This window comes from Nerophis ophidion, linkage group LG24 (genome assembly GCF_033978795.1).
Source record: "Nerophis ophidion isolate RoL-2023_Sa linkage group LG24, RoL_Noph_v1.0, whole genome shotgun sequence".
Lineage (NCBI taxonomy): Eukaryota > Metazoa > Chordata > Actinopteri > Syngnathiformes > Syngnathidae > Nerophis > Nerophis ophidion.
In genome coordinates, this window is record NC_084634.1 from 3,700,639 (window position 1) to 3,715,789 (window position 15,151).

Sequence of the window (15,151 nt, forward strand, 5' to 3'; positions counted from 1 at the left end):
ACCTGTAGAAAGGGTGGTCCCCACAAGTCTCAAACATCAACTTGGTCCCCATTTCAAATGATACACACAGCCTGTAGAAAGGGTGGTCCCCACAAGTCATGATCAACAACTTGGTCCCCATTCTAAATGATATACACTACCTGTAGAAAGGATGGTCCCCACAAGTCATGAACAACAACTTGGTCCCCATTCCAAATGATACACACAACCTGTAGAAAGGGTGGTCCCCACAAAACATGCTTAACAACTTGGTCCCCATTCCAAATGATACACACAGCCTGTAGAAAGGGTGGTGATGATACACACAGCCTGTAGAAAGGGTGGTCCCCACAAGTCACGAATAAAAACTTGGTCCCCATTCCAAATGATACACACAGCCTGTAGAAAGGGTGGTCCCCACAAGTCATGATCAACAACTTGGTCCCCATTCCAAATGATACACACAACCTGTACAAACGGTGGTCCCCACAAGTCATGATCACAAACTTGGTCCCCATTCCAAATGATACACACAGCCTGTAGAAAGGGTGGTCCCCACAAGTCATGATCAACAACTTGGTCCCTATTCCAAATGATACACAAAACCTTTACAAAGTGTGGTCCCCACAAAACATGATTAACAATTTGGTCCCCATTCCAAATGATACACACAGCCTGTAAAAAGGGTGGTCCCCACAAGTCACGAACAACAACTTGGTCCCCATTCCAAATGATACACACAGCCTGTAGAAAGGGTGGTCCCCACAAGTCACGAACAACAACTTGATCCCCATTCTAAATGATACACACAACCTGCAGAAAGGGTGGTCCCCACAAGTCACGAACAACAACTTGGTCCTCATTCCAAATGATACACACAGCCTGTAGAAAGGGTGGTCCCCACAAGTCACGAATAAAAACTTGGTCCCTATTCCAAATGATACACAAAACCTTTACAAAGTGTGGTCCCCACAAAACATGATTAACAATTTGGTCCCGATTCCAAATGATACACACAACCTATAGAAAAGGTGGTCCCCACAAGTCACGAACAACAACTTGGTCCCCATTCCAAATGATACACACAGCCTGTAGAAAGGGTGGTCCCCACAAGTCACGAACAACAACTTGATCCCCATTCTAAATGATACACACAACCTGCAGAAAGAGTGGTCCCCACAAGTCACGAACAACAACTTGGTCCTCATTCCAAATGATACACACAGCCTGTAGAAAGGGTGGTCCCCACAAGTCATGATCAACAACTTGGTCCCTATTCCAAATGATACACAAAACCTTTACAAAGTGTGGTCCCCACAAAACATGATTAACAATTTGGTCCCGATTCCAAATGATACACACAACCTATAGAAAAGGTGGTCCCCACAAGTCACGAACAACAACTTGGTCCCCATTCCAAATGATACACACAGCCTGTAGAAAGGGTGGTCCCCACAAGTCACGAACAACAACTTGATCCCCATTCTAAATGATACACACAACCTGCAGAAAGAGTGGTCCCCACAAGTCACGAACAACAACTTGGTCCTCATTCCAAATGATACACACAGCCTGTAGAAAGGGTGGTCCCCACAAGTCATGATCAACAACTTGGTCCCCATTCCAAATGATACACACAACCTGTAGAAAGGGTGGTCCCCACAAAACATGCTTAACAACTTGGTCCCCATTCCAAATGATACACACAGCCTGTAGAAAGGGTGGTGATGATACACACAGCCTGTAGAAAGGGTGGTCCCCACAAGTCACGAATAAAAACTTGGTCCCCATTCCAAATGATACACACAGCCTGTAGAAAGGGTGGTCCCCACAAGTCATGATCAACAACTTGGTCCCCATTCCAAATGATACACACAACCTGTACAAACGGTGGTCCCCACAAGTCATGATCACAAACTTGGTCCCCATTCCAAATGATACACACAGCCTGTAGAAAGGGTGGTCCCCACAAGTCATGATCAACAACTTGGTCCCTATTCCAAATGATACACAAAACCTTTACAAAGTGTGGTCCCCACAAAACATGATTAACAATTTGGTCCCCATTCCAAATGATACACACAGCCTGTAAAAAGGGTGGTCCCCACAAGTCACGAACAACAACTTGGTCCCCATTCCAAATGATACACACAGCCTGTAGAAAGGGTGGTCCCCACAAGTCACGAACAACAACTTGATCCCCATTCTAAATGATACACACAACCTGCAGAAAGGGTGGTCCCCACAAGTCACGAACAACAACTTGGTCCTCATTCCAAATGATACACACAGCCTGTAGAAAGGGTGGTCCCCACAAGTCACGAATAAAAACTTGGTCCCTATTCCAAATGATACACAAAACCTTTACAAAGTGTGGTCCCCACAAAACATGATTAACAATTTGGTCCCGATTCCAAATGATACACACAACCTATAGAAAAGGTGGTCCCCACAAGTCACGAACAACAACTTGGTCCCCATTCCAAATGATACACACAGCCTGTAGAAAGGGTGGTCCCCACAAGTCACGAACAACAACTTGATCCCCATTCTAAATGATACACACAACCTGCAGAAAGAGTGGTCCCCACAAGTCACGAACAACAACTTGGTCCTCATTCCAAATGATACACACAGCCTGTAGAAAGGGTGGTCCCCACAAGTCATGATCAACAACTTGGTCCCTATTCCAAATGATACACAAAACCTTTACAAAGTGTGGTCCCCACAAAACATGATTAACAATTTGGTCCCGATTCCAAATGATACACACAACCTATAGAAAAGGTGGTCCCCACAAGTCACGAACAACAACTTGGTCCCCATTCCAAATGATACACACAGCCTGTAGAAAGGGTGGTCCCCACAAGTCACGAACAACAACTTGATCCCCATTCTAAATGATACACACAACCTGCAGAAAGAGTGGTCCCCACAAGTCACGAACAACAACTTGGTCCTCATTCCAAATGATACACACAGCCTGTAGAAAGGGTGGTCCCCACAAGTCATGATCAACAACTTGGTCCCTATTCCAAATGATACACAAAACCTTTACAAAGTGTGGTCCCCACAAAACATGATTAACAATTTGGTCCCCATTCCAAATGATACACACAGCCTGTAAAAAGGGTGGTCCCCACAAGTCATGATCAACAACTTGATCCCCATTCCAAATGATACACACAGCCTGTAGAAAGGGTGGTCCCCACAAGTCACGAACAACAACTTGATCCCCATTCTAAATGATACACACAACCTGTAGAAAGGGTGGTCCCCACAAGTCACGAACAACAACTTGATCCCCATTCTAAATGATACACACAGCCTGTAGAAAGGGTGGTCCCCACAAGTCACGAACAACAACTTGATCCCCATTCTAAATGATACACACAACCTGTAGAAAGGGTGGTCCCCACAAGTCACGAACAACAACTTGATCCCCATTCTAAATGATACACACAGCCTGTAGAAAGGGTGGTCCCCACAAGTCACGAACAACAACTTGGTCCTCATTCCAAATGATACACACAACCCATAGAAAGGGTGGTCCCCACAAGTCACGAACAACAACTTAGTCCCCATTCCAAATGATAACCAGTGTGTGTGTGTGTGTGTGTGTGTGTGTGTGTGTGTGTGTGTGTGTGTGTCTCTCCATTACAACGCACTTGACAGAAACATGTTTCTTTGAAACATTAAACAACTTCCTGTCAGGCTGAGCGCCGCTCTAAGACAAGCTCCGAGTGATGTTGAGAAATACTTTCCGGAGCGTTCCACAGCCAAGCAAGCATGAAGCTGAGCCTACACCCATGGTCATGTGTGAGAGGGCTAGCCGAGGCGGCGGCGGGGTCAAAGTTAGGGGTGGGGAGGGGGCGTGGCGGCCCGGTTGCCATGCAGCGGCGCAAGGTATCCCGCAGCGGTCTATCGCTATGACACGAACACGGTGGCGAGGCGACAGAAACATGCAGCACCTTTTTGGGCTTGACTCCTCGCTGCGTGGTGGGAGGACAGAAGGAAAGGACGGAGGCGACGGTGAGGGGTGAAAGGTCAGGCTTGTCAGTGGCATGCTGGCGGACATTCGCAATAAAAAAAAAAAACAGATATCTTCACAAACATCATATCTGACACACACAAACATTTTTATGAATGCAATCATTCAAATGGGGATAACCCTTATATTAACATCACAGGTCTGCTCCGCTGTTCCCAGTCTGTGGAACGCTCTCCCTGACCACCTGAGGGCACCTCAGACTGTGGATGCTTTTAAAAAAGGCTTAAAAACCCATCTTTTAAAAAAAAAACTGTTTCTAGCTATTGGGCTGTTTCTAGTTTTATATTTTATTTACTTTTAATATCCTCTTAGTATTATTATTATTATTACTATTTTTTTTTTACACTGTGGCACTTTGAGGTTGTTTGTTCAACGTAAAGTGCTTTTTTACAAATAAAATCTATTATTATTATCATTATTGTCGCCCTCTAGTGGACATATCCGATAACTGCCTGCAAATGCACGACACCGGAACTAAAACAAACCATCACAGACTTCACCACATGGAACATGTTTGGTAAAATGATCAGAAAAATAATATTTAATTTATTATTATTATTATTAATGAATTTTTTTTTAAAAGACTTCCAGATAAGAATAGGTACGTTTCACATTTAAAGGCCTACTGAAATGAGATTTTCTTATTTAAACGGGGATAGCAGGTCCATTCTATGTGTCATATTTTTGCTGAAAAGGATTTAGTAGAGAACATCCACGATAAAGTTTGCAACTTTCGGTGCTAAGACAAAAGCCCTGCCTCTACCGGAAGTCGCAGACGATGACGTCGCAAGTGTGTGAAGTGAAGTGAATTATATTTATATAGCGCTTTTTCTCTAGTGACTCAAAGCGCTTTACATAGTGAAACCCAATATCTAAGTTACATTTAAACCAGTGTGGGTGGCACTGGGAGCAGGTGGGTAAAGTGTCTTGCCCAAGGACACAACGGCAGTGACTAGGATGGCGGAAGCAGGAATCGAACCTGCAACCCTCCAGTTGCTGGCACGGCCGCTCTACCAACCGAGCTAAACCGAGCTTAAGTGTGGGGGCTCCTCACATCCTCACATTGTTTATAATGGGAGCCTCTGACAAAAAGTGCTATTCGGACCGAGAAAACGACAATTTCCCCATTAATTCGAGCGAGGATGAAAGATTTGTGTTTGATGATATTGATAGCAATGGACTAGAAAAAAAAAGTTAAAAAAAAAAAAACGCGATTGCATTGGGACGGATTCCGATGTTTTTAGACACATTTACCAGGATCATTTTTGAAAATCCCTTATCCTTCTATTGTGTTGTGAGTGTTTTAGTGAGTTAAATAGTACCTGATAGTCGGAGGTGTACGTCCACGGGAGTCGACGGCAGCTGTGGACGGGGCAAGCCCAGCTTTTTTCCGGTAAGCGGCGACTTTTTAACCACAATTTTCTCACCGAAACCTGCTGGTTGACATTCCGTCGTGTTTCGTGTTCGCTTGACCGCGCTCTGATCCATAGTAAATTTTCAGATTCAGGAATTTTAAACAAGGAATCACTGTGTGTTTGTGTGGCTAAAGGCTAAAGCTTCCCAACTCCATCTTGCTACTTTGACTTCTCCAATATTAATTGAACAAATTGCAAAAGAGTCAGCAACACAGTTCTCCAAAATACTGTGTAATTATGCCGTTAAAGCAGACGACTTTTAGCTGTGTGTGTGCGTAGCGCTCATACTTCCTAAAAACCTGTGACGTCTTGCGTACACGTCATCATTACACAACGTTTTCAAGACGAAACTCCCGGGAAATTTAAAATTCCAATTTAGTAAACTAAAAAGACCGTATTGGCATGTGTTGCAATGTTAATATTTCATCATTGATATATAAACTATCAGACTGCGTGGTGGCTAGTAGTGGCTTTCAGTAGGCCTTTAAAGTAATACGGTACTAGTTGCCAATACCTGAGAACAGATACCAGTACCTCAATGGTACCAATTTACTGTATGTTTGTGTGTGTTGATGAATGTTAATTGTCAGAAAATGTATTTTATTAATGTGACGTTTAAAAATGAGCTGATAATGATTTTAAAAATTAGATGAAGTTGAAGTGAAATCCTGACAGAGTGTAGTATGAATGTAAGAATAGTTTAAATGTTGAAGACTTTGAATTTCCAGGAATACCGAAAATTGGTTTGGGACTTGGGAAAGTGATAGTTTGAATGTCCAGGATGAGAGGAATGTGTTGATGTTGGAATGGTTTGAATCGGATGAAAAATGTGGAAATTATGGAAGTTTGAAAAATGGATAATTCATTTTGAATGGGAAAAATGTCCATAATTAATGGGAATTCTCGGAAATCCGGGATTTTAAAAAATATATATATATATAATTGTTGAAAGGCAACACACAATTACTGAACAGGCTGAATATTTTGGAGTTGGAACGGTTTGAATCGGATAAAAAATGTGGGAGTTGTGGAAGTTTTTGAAAAATTGAAAATTCATCTTAAATGGGAAAAATGTCGATTATAACTGGGAATTCTAGGAAGTCAGGGATATTTTTTAATTTATTCATAATTGTTGAGAGGCAACACACAATTCCTGAACAGGCTGAATATTTTGAAGTTGGAATGATTTGAATCTGGTGAAAAATGTGGAAATTATGGAAGTTTGAAAAATGGATAATTCATTTTGAATGGGAAAAATGTCCATAATAAATAGGAATTCTCGGAAATCCGGGATTTAAAAAAAAATATATATATAATTGTTGAAAGGCAACACACAATTCCTGAACAAGCTGAATATTTTGGAGTTGGAACGGTTTGAATCGGATAAAAAATGTGGGGGTTGTGGAAGTTTGAAAAATGGATAATTCATTTTGAATGGGAAAAATGTCCATAATAACTGGGAATTCTAGGAAATCAGGGATATTTTTTAATTTATTTATAATTGTTGAGAGGCAACACACAATTCCTGAACAGGCTGAATATTTTGAAGTTGGAACGATTTGAATCGGATGAAAAATGTGGAAATTATGGAAGTTTGAAAAATGGATAATTCATTTTGAATGGGAAAAATGTCCATAATTAATGGGAATTTTCGGAAATCCGGGATTTAAAAAAAATATATATATATATAATTGTTGAAAGGCAACACACAATTCCTGAACAGGCTGAATATTTTGGAGTTGGAACGGTTTGAATCGGATAAAAAATGTGGGAGTTGTGGAAGTTTTTGAAAAATTGAAAATTCATCTTAAATGGGAAAAATGTCGATTATAACTGGGAATTCTAGGAATTCAGGGATATTTTTTAATTTATTCATAATTGTTGAGAGGCAACACACAATTCCTGAACAGGCTGAATATTTTGAAGTTGGAATGATTTGAACCGGATGAAAAATGTGGAAATTATGGAAGTTTGAAAAATGGATAATTCATTTTGAATGGGAAAAATGTCCATAATAAATTGGAATTCTCAGAAATCCGGGATTTTAAAATATATATATATATAATTGTTGAAAGGCAACACACAATTCCTGAACAGGCTGAATATTTTGGAGTTGGAACGGTTTGAATCGGATAAAAAATGTGGGAGTTGTGGAAGTTTTTGAAAAATTGAAAATTCATCTTAAATGGGAAAAATGTCGATTATAACTGGGAATTCTAGGAATTCAGGGATATTTTTTAATTTATTCATAATTGTTGAGAGGCAACACACAATTCCTGAACAGGCTGAATATTTTGAAGTTGGAATGATTTGAACCGGATGAAAAATGTGGAAATTATGGAAGTTTGAAAAATGGATAATTCATTTTGAATGGGAAAAATGTCCATAATAAATTGGAATTCTCAGAAATCCGGGATTTTAAAATATATATATATATAATTGTTGAAAGGCAACACACAATTCCTGAACAGGCTGAATATTTTGGATTTGGAACAGTTTGAATCGGATAAAAAATGTGGGAGTTGTGGAAGTTTGAAAAATGGAAAATTCATTTTGAATGGGAAAAATGTCCCAAATAACTGGGAATTCTAGGAAATCAGGGATATTTTTTTAATTGATTTATAATTGTTGAGAGGCAACACACAATTCCTGAACAGGCTGAATATTTTGAAGTTGGAATGATTTGAATCGGATGAAAAATGTGGAAGTTGTGGAACTTGGAAAAATGTCTTAATCATTTCAAAGGGAAATTGGGATTTATTTTTTTTTAATGCTAAAAAAAATGAATGAGTTGAAATGGTTGGTGTTGGAATTTTTCAAATCAAATGTGGAAGGAGAAGAGCCAGAAAAAATGGGTGAAATAGGGTTTGGAAAACCAGGAATTCTGGTAATTTCTGGAATTTTTGGGAACTTGGAAAAATGATAGTTTGAATGTGCAGGATGAGTGGAATATGTTGAAGGTGGAATGTTTAAAAAGGTTGAAAAATGTGGAAATGGTGAAAAAATGGCCCATTAATTTTGAATGGTAAAGATATCCTGGAAAACCTGGAATTCTGGAAAATTTGTCAAAGGAAAGCCAACGATTCCCTAACAGGCTGAATGGTTAGGAGTTGGAACAGTTTGAATCGGATGAAAAATGTGGGAATTGTAGAAGTTTGAAAAATGGAAAATTCATTTTGAATGGGAAAAAAGTCCATAATAACTGGGAATTCTAAGAAATCCAGGATTTTTTTTATATATATAATTGTTGAAAAGCAACACAATTCCTGAACAGGCTGAATACTTTGGAGTAGGAACAGTTTGAATCGAATGAAAAATGTGGGAATTGTGGAAGTTTGAAAAATGGATAATTCATTTTGAATGGGAAAAATGTCCATAATAAATGGGAATTCTAGGAAATCCGAGATTTTTTTTTATTTTTTTATAATTGTTGGGAGGCAAGACACAATTCCCGAACAGGGTGAATATCTTGGAGTTGGAACGGTTTGAATCGGATGAAAAATGTGGGAGTTGAGGAACTTTTAAAAATGTCCCATTTATTTGAATGGTAAAAAAGTTCAACATAACTGGGAATTGTAAGAAATTCTGGATTTTTTTTATATATAATTGTTGAGAGGCAACACGCCATTCCTGAACAGGCTGAATATATTGGAGTTGGAACGGTTTGAATCTGATGAAAAATGTGAGATTCGCGGAAGTTTGAAAAATGGAAAATTCATTTTGAATGGGAAAAATGTCCCTAATAACTGTGATTTCTAGGAAATCCGGGATTTAATTTTTTTATTTTTTTTACAAGTGTTGAGAGGCAACACACAATTCCTGAACAGGCTGAATATTTTGGAGTTGGAACGGTTTGAATCGGATGAAAAATGTGGGAGTCGTGGAAGTTTGAAAAATGGAAAATTAATTTTGAATGGGAAAAATGTCCCTAATAAATGGGAATTCTAGGAAATCTGGGATTTAAATTTTTTTTTTTACAACTTTCGAGAGGCAACACACAATTCCCGAACAGGCTGAATATTTTGAAGTTGGAACGGTTCGAATTGGATGAAAATTGTGGAAGTTGTCGAAGTTTTGAAAAATGTCCTATTCATTTCAATGGGAATTTTTGGGAATTTTGGGACTATTTTGAAAATGCTAAAAAAATTAATGAGTTGACAAGGTTGATGTTGCAGTTTTTCTAATCAAATGTGGAAGGAGAAGAGCCAGAAGAAAAGGAGTGAAAATAGGGTTTGGAAAACCAGGAATTCTGGCAATTCCTGGAATTTTTTTGTTACTTGGAGCTGAATTTGTTGAAGGTTGAATGTTTGAAAAGGTTGAAAAATTTGGAAATGGTGGAATTATTTTTGAATGGTAAAGATGTCCCGGAAAACATGGAATTCTGGGAAATTTGTCAAGGGAAAGCCCGCGATTCCTGAATAGGCTGAAAAGTTTGGAGTTTGAAGGGTTTGAATCGAATGAAAAATGTGAAAGGTAGAACGCGCCAAAATCTGGAGAAGAAGAAGAAGAAGTAATCGATGCATTTTGGTGCATCAAACTAACTGACACATTCCGGAAAAGTGGAGACTTCATTTACGTTTCGGCATTTTTTATCAGGCATTATCTTGCTGCCATTAAAAATGCTAACATTAGCTACTCCCAACACATTTTCCATTTACTTAAAGGGGAGATTGTAAAATGTTGTAGCATATCCGTCAATCATGATTCAATTCTACCTTGTCTGGACAAAACCAGTTGTGTGTATCGTTGGTTTATTTCTGTCTTGTACGTTTTTTTCTCATTTGCGTTCAATGCCAAAGAGCAGCTAAAGGGGTCAAGATGAGTGTACTAAGATGACTAAGATCACATGTCCATTCAGTACACTTGAGTGGGACTCACCAGTTTGGTGGACTTGGACGTCTCCGGGATGTCTGTGGAGAAAGGAACAAGGACTGAGATACTGGTGTCCACAGAAGATATTAGGGCTGGCTGCGCAGTACAGCGATATCATGAGTGATACCGGTTTATTTTAGAAAGACATACAGTAGAGGCCAAAAGTTTGGACTCATTCAATGCATTTTTTTTCATTTTCAAACATTGATTTTCTCTATTAAACAAGACAAGAAGCAAGGAATTAAACTGAGACGGAATTAAATTTGGCTCAATGAGGAGAGTTGCTTTGGGACCTTAAAGGCCTACTGAAAGCCACTACTACCTCAGTCACCTTGGACGTGTCCTCGCTCATCCATGCGGACTGGACACTGGCCGAGAGTTGCTTTGTTGGGTCTGCTCCTGTGTCTGGCCATGCTCCCTCCACCCCAGCGGACGATGGCGTGGAACACCACAGTGGATATGTTTCTTTTAATTTTTATTCATAGCTAGTATGTAGAAGTGTCTGCTTGTATCTGCTGCTTTAATGTCTTTGATGTCCTCTGTGTTCTTTGATGTTTGACTCTTACACAAATGGAAGAGGAATGTGTACCATGGCTATGAGTTGTTTTTTTTCCCTTGGCCTCAGTCTGCACCTCCTGTCCAGGGCCCAGGCTAAGACCGATTTTTTTATTTTATTTCAATCTTCTATTTTTTTCTCCCATCCCCCCCCCCCGTCATGGATCCTGTTCTGTCTCCCTGTAATGTTTGTCTAAACTTGAATGGGATTGTGCTGAAAATTTTAATTTTCCTGAAGGAACTCTCCTGACGGAATGAATAAAGTACTATCTAATCTAATCTAATCTACTAGCGACCACGCAGTCTGATAGTTTATACATCGATGATGAAATCTCAACATTGCAACACATGCCAATACTAAATTGCAATTTTAAATTTCGCGCGAAGTATCCTCTTGAAAACGTCGGTGACGTCTCGGATTGTAGCGGACATTTTGTTCCAGCTCCATCCCAGCTATAAGCAGTCTGCTTTAATCGCATAATTCCACAGTATTCTGAATATTTTGCAATTTGTTCAATGAATAATGGAGACGTCAAAGAAGAAAGATGTAGGTGGGAAGCGGTGTATTGCGGCCGCCTTTAGCGACACAAACACAGCCGGTGTTTTTCCTTGATTACATTCCCGAAGGTGAAGTTTTACTATGGAACAGAGCGGTCAAGCGAACATGGTTCCCTACCACATGTCAATCGGCAGGTTTCGGTGAGGAAATTGTGGTAATAAGTCGGCTCTTACCATAGACATGAGCGGGGCTGGCGTCGTTCCTCGTGCACCTGTCAAAGAGGCGGCTGCGACTCTGTTGCCTCCTCTGACCGCCCCCCCCCGAACGTGGGATGCTTCCACCGTCGAGGAGGGGGGGGAAAAAAGCTCAGCTTGGCCCCAACGGCTGCTTTCACTTCGCCTCATTCCAGAAACCTGGCTTCCCTCAGAGACACTGGCGGTCACCACACCCCTCTGACTTTCAAGTATGACTATATAATCTCACTAAAACACTAGTAACACAATAAGTGAAGTGAATTATATTTATATAGCGCTTTTCTCAAGTGACTCAAAGCGCTTTACATAGTGACGCCCAATATCTAAGTTACATTTAAACCAGTGTGGGTGGCACTGGGAGTAGGTGGGTAAAGTGTCTTGCCCAAGGACACAACGACAAGCGGGAATTGAACCTGCAACCCTCAAGTTGCTGGCACGGCCACTCTACCAACCGAGCTATGCCGCCTCAATAAGCAGATAATCCACCCGTGGCCACACCCCTCTTATTTTCAGGTATGACTATATGATCTCACTAACACACTAGTAACACAATAAGCAGATACACACTCGTAACACAATAAGCAGATAAGGGATTTTCCAGAATTATCCTGGTAAATGTGTCTAATAACATCAGAATCGCTCCACCTGCCCTGTCTTTTTTTTCTAGTCCTTCACTCTAACTTTCCTCATCCACGAATCGTTCATCCTCGCTCAAATTAATGGGGAAATGGTCGCTTTCTCGGTCCGAATCGCTCTGGCTGCTGGTGGCCATGATTGTAAACAATGTTCAGATGTGAGGAGCTCCACAACCCGTGACGTCACGCGCACATCGTCTGCTACTTCCGGTACAGGCAAGGCTTTTTTATTAGCCACCAAAAGTTGCAAACTTTATCCTCGATGTTCTCTACTAAATCCTTTCAGCAAAAATATGGCAATATCGCGATAAATGATCAAGTATGACACATAGAATGGACCTGATATCCCCGTTTAAATAAGAACATCTCATTTCAGTAGGCCTTTAAGCTGCCTTTAAATGACTCCAAGTGACTTTCCGGACTTGCTCAAGTCCATGATTTGTCTTTTTCAGATCTGCGCTGAGCTCCTTTGACTTTCCCGCTGTCGTCTAAAGACTGCATCAATTTAAATGGGCTGAGAGGAGTCAACAGGCGTCAATCATAATCACTCACATGAAGTTAAGAGGCCATTAAGATCATTTGATTTGACTTTAATTTGAGTTGTAGAAATGATTGAAACTCAAGACAGCCATGACATCATGTTCTTTACAAGTGTATGTAAACTTTTGACCACCGCTGTATATTGTATCGCATATATATCGGCATTCAACCTAAAAAATACCTGAATATCAGTTTCGGTCCGTATCGCCAGGCCCCTACTTTCTATTCTGGATCCCGGATTTTTTATAATTGTTGAGAGGCAACACGCAATTCCTGAACAGGCTGAATATTTTGGAGTTGGAACGGTTTGAATCGGATGAAAAATGTGGGAGTTGTGGAAGTTTGAAAAATGGAAAATTCATTTTGAATGGGAAAAATTTCCATAATAACTGGGAATTCTAGGAAATCCGGGATTTTATTTTTTATTTTTTTTACAATTGTTGAGAGGCAACACACAATTCCTGAACAGGCTGAATATTTTGGAGTTGGAACGGTTTGAATCGGATGAAAAATGTGGGGGTTGTGGAACTTTGAAAAATGGAAAATTCATTTTGAATGCGAAAAATTTCCATAATAACTGGAAATTCAAGGAAATCCGGGATTTAATTTTTTTTTTTTTTTACAATTGTTGAGAGGCAACACACAATTCCCGAACAGGCTGAATATTTTGGAGTTGGAACGGTTCGAATTGGATGAAAAATGTGGGATTTGCGGAAGTTTGAAAAATGGAAAATTCATTTTGAATGGGAAAAATGTCCCTAATAACTGGGAATTCTAGGAAATCCGGGATTTAACAGGCTGAATATTGAGGTGAGAGTGCAATACCTCGTTTTGGCAGCTTGGTGGCACTAGACTCCGGTGTCTCTGGGGATGTGGTGTCGGCGCCGTCATCAACCAGCTGGATCTAAAACACAAAGTGAGCGTCAGTATAATCCATCCATCAGTCTCACACTAACATGGACGAGAAGTCCCCACATGTTTGCTATTATTATTATTAGGGACCCAATGTCCCTTTGGGACAGAGGACCTTATTGTATTTCTAAGGTTTTATTATTATCATACCACCGCCTCTTTGAGCTGTAATTTGACCCCCTTAAAATGCTTCAAAACTCACCAAATTTGACACACACATCAGGACTGGCGAAAATTGCTATCCAAAAAAACAAACAAACCCCAAAACTCAAAGTTGCGCTCTAGCGCCCCCTAGGAAAAAACACATACAAAACTGCTTGTAACTTCCGTTAAGAATGTTGTAGAGACATGAAACAAAAACCTCTATGTAGGTCTCACTTAGACCTAGATTTCATTCATTGAGATCCTTCAGCAAAAATCAACAGGAAGTTGGCAAAAAACCCTTCAAATCAAAAGTTTCCTAAAAAAATGTCATTTTTGCCTCTTTGAGCTGTAATTTGACCCCCTTAAAATGCTTCAAAACTCACCAAACTCGACACACACATCAGGACTGGTGAAAATTGCCATCTAATACAAAAAAAACAGAACTCAAAATTGCGCTCTAGCGCCCCCTAGGAATAAAACAGACAAAACTGCTCTTGGGAAGAAGACACAGACAAAACTGATTGTAATTTCCAGTAGGAATAACGTAAAGACATGAAACAAAAACCTCTATGTAGGTCTCACTTAGACCTACATTTCATTCATTGAGATCCTTCAGCAAAAAATCCACAGGAAGTTGGCAATTACCCCTTCAAAACAAAAGTTTTGTAAAAACCCGTCACCTTTTTTCAAACATTATCTCCTCTGAGTTTGTTGTGTCGGCTTCAAACTACCACAGGAGAGAGATTGAACCCTTCCGATTAAAAGTTGACAAAAGAGTTTTTCTAACTGCTCTGGTTTTGATTTTACGAGCCTTCAAAGAACAGCTGCGCTGATGCTGCTGCGCTGCTCCCGTCTCAAGATGGCCGCTTAAAAGCAGGAAGCACCGGCGTGACCACACAATGCAGATAAGGTAGGTAATGTGCAGGTAAAGATATGTTGACTGGGTGAAAGAAGGAGGCACCAGTGTGACCCCAGGATGCAGGGAAGGTAGGTAATGTGCAGGTAAAGATATGTTGAATGGGTAAAGGCAGGAAACACTAGCAAAAGTCGGTCCCGTCCATCGCTGCTTGCAGCTTTAATTGTGTTCATTATTTTTTCTATTTTGGGGGTCTTGAAAATGAAATGTCAAAGTTGGCTCCCTAGTGCCACCTTTAAAATCGGGAAAAAAATTAGCACACCCTCACCCTCGTGCCTCGACACGGAAATGGCAGGAGACGTCTAGCAGGACGGGACGCAAATAAAAGTCTGAGGGACACATAGTTGCAAACAAACAGGAAGTCGGCTATCTTGGTTTC

At 40.3% G+C, this 15,151-nt stretch overlaps 1 protein-coding gene across 14 annotated transcripts in view; it reads right to left on the reverse strand.

The window, feature by feature from the left end:
- Positions 1 to 15,151, reverse strand: part of dctn1b (dynactin 1b) — a 93,337-nt gene that overhangs the window by 55,751 nt on the left and 22,435 nt on the right. For 6 of the 14 annotated variants that reach the window (XM_061886170.1, XM_061886169.1, XM_061886168.1 and 3 more), the window contains exons 3-5: positions 13,626 to 13,704; positions 10,324 to 10,355; positions 3,951 to 4,046 (exon numbers count right to left, since the gene is read on the reverse strand). In XM_061886170.1, the coding sequence (XP_061742154.1) occupies positions 3,951 to 4,046; positions 10,324 to 10,355; positions 13,626 to 13,704 (207 nt within the window). The remainder of the gene's footprint in view (positions 1 to 3,950; positions 4,047 to 10,323; positions 10,356 to 13,625; positions 13,705 to 15,151) is intronic. The other 8 variants (XM_061886179.1, XM_061886178.1, XM_061886177.1 and 5 more) reach the window with 2 other exon arrangements.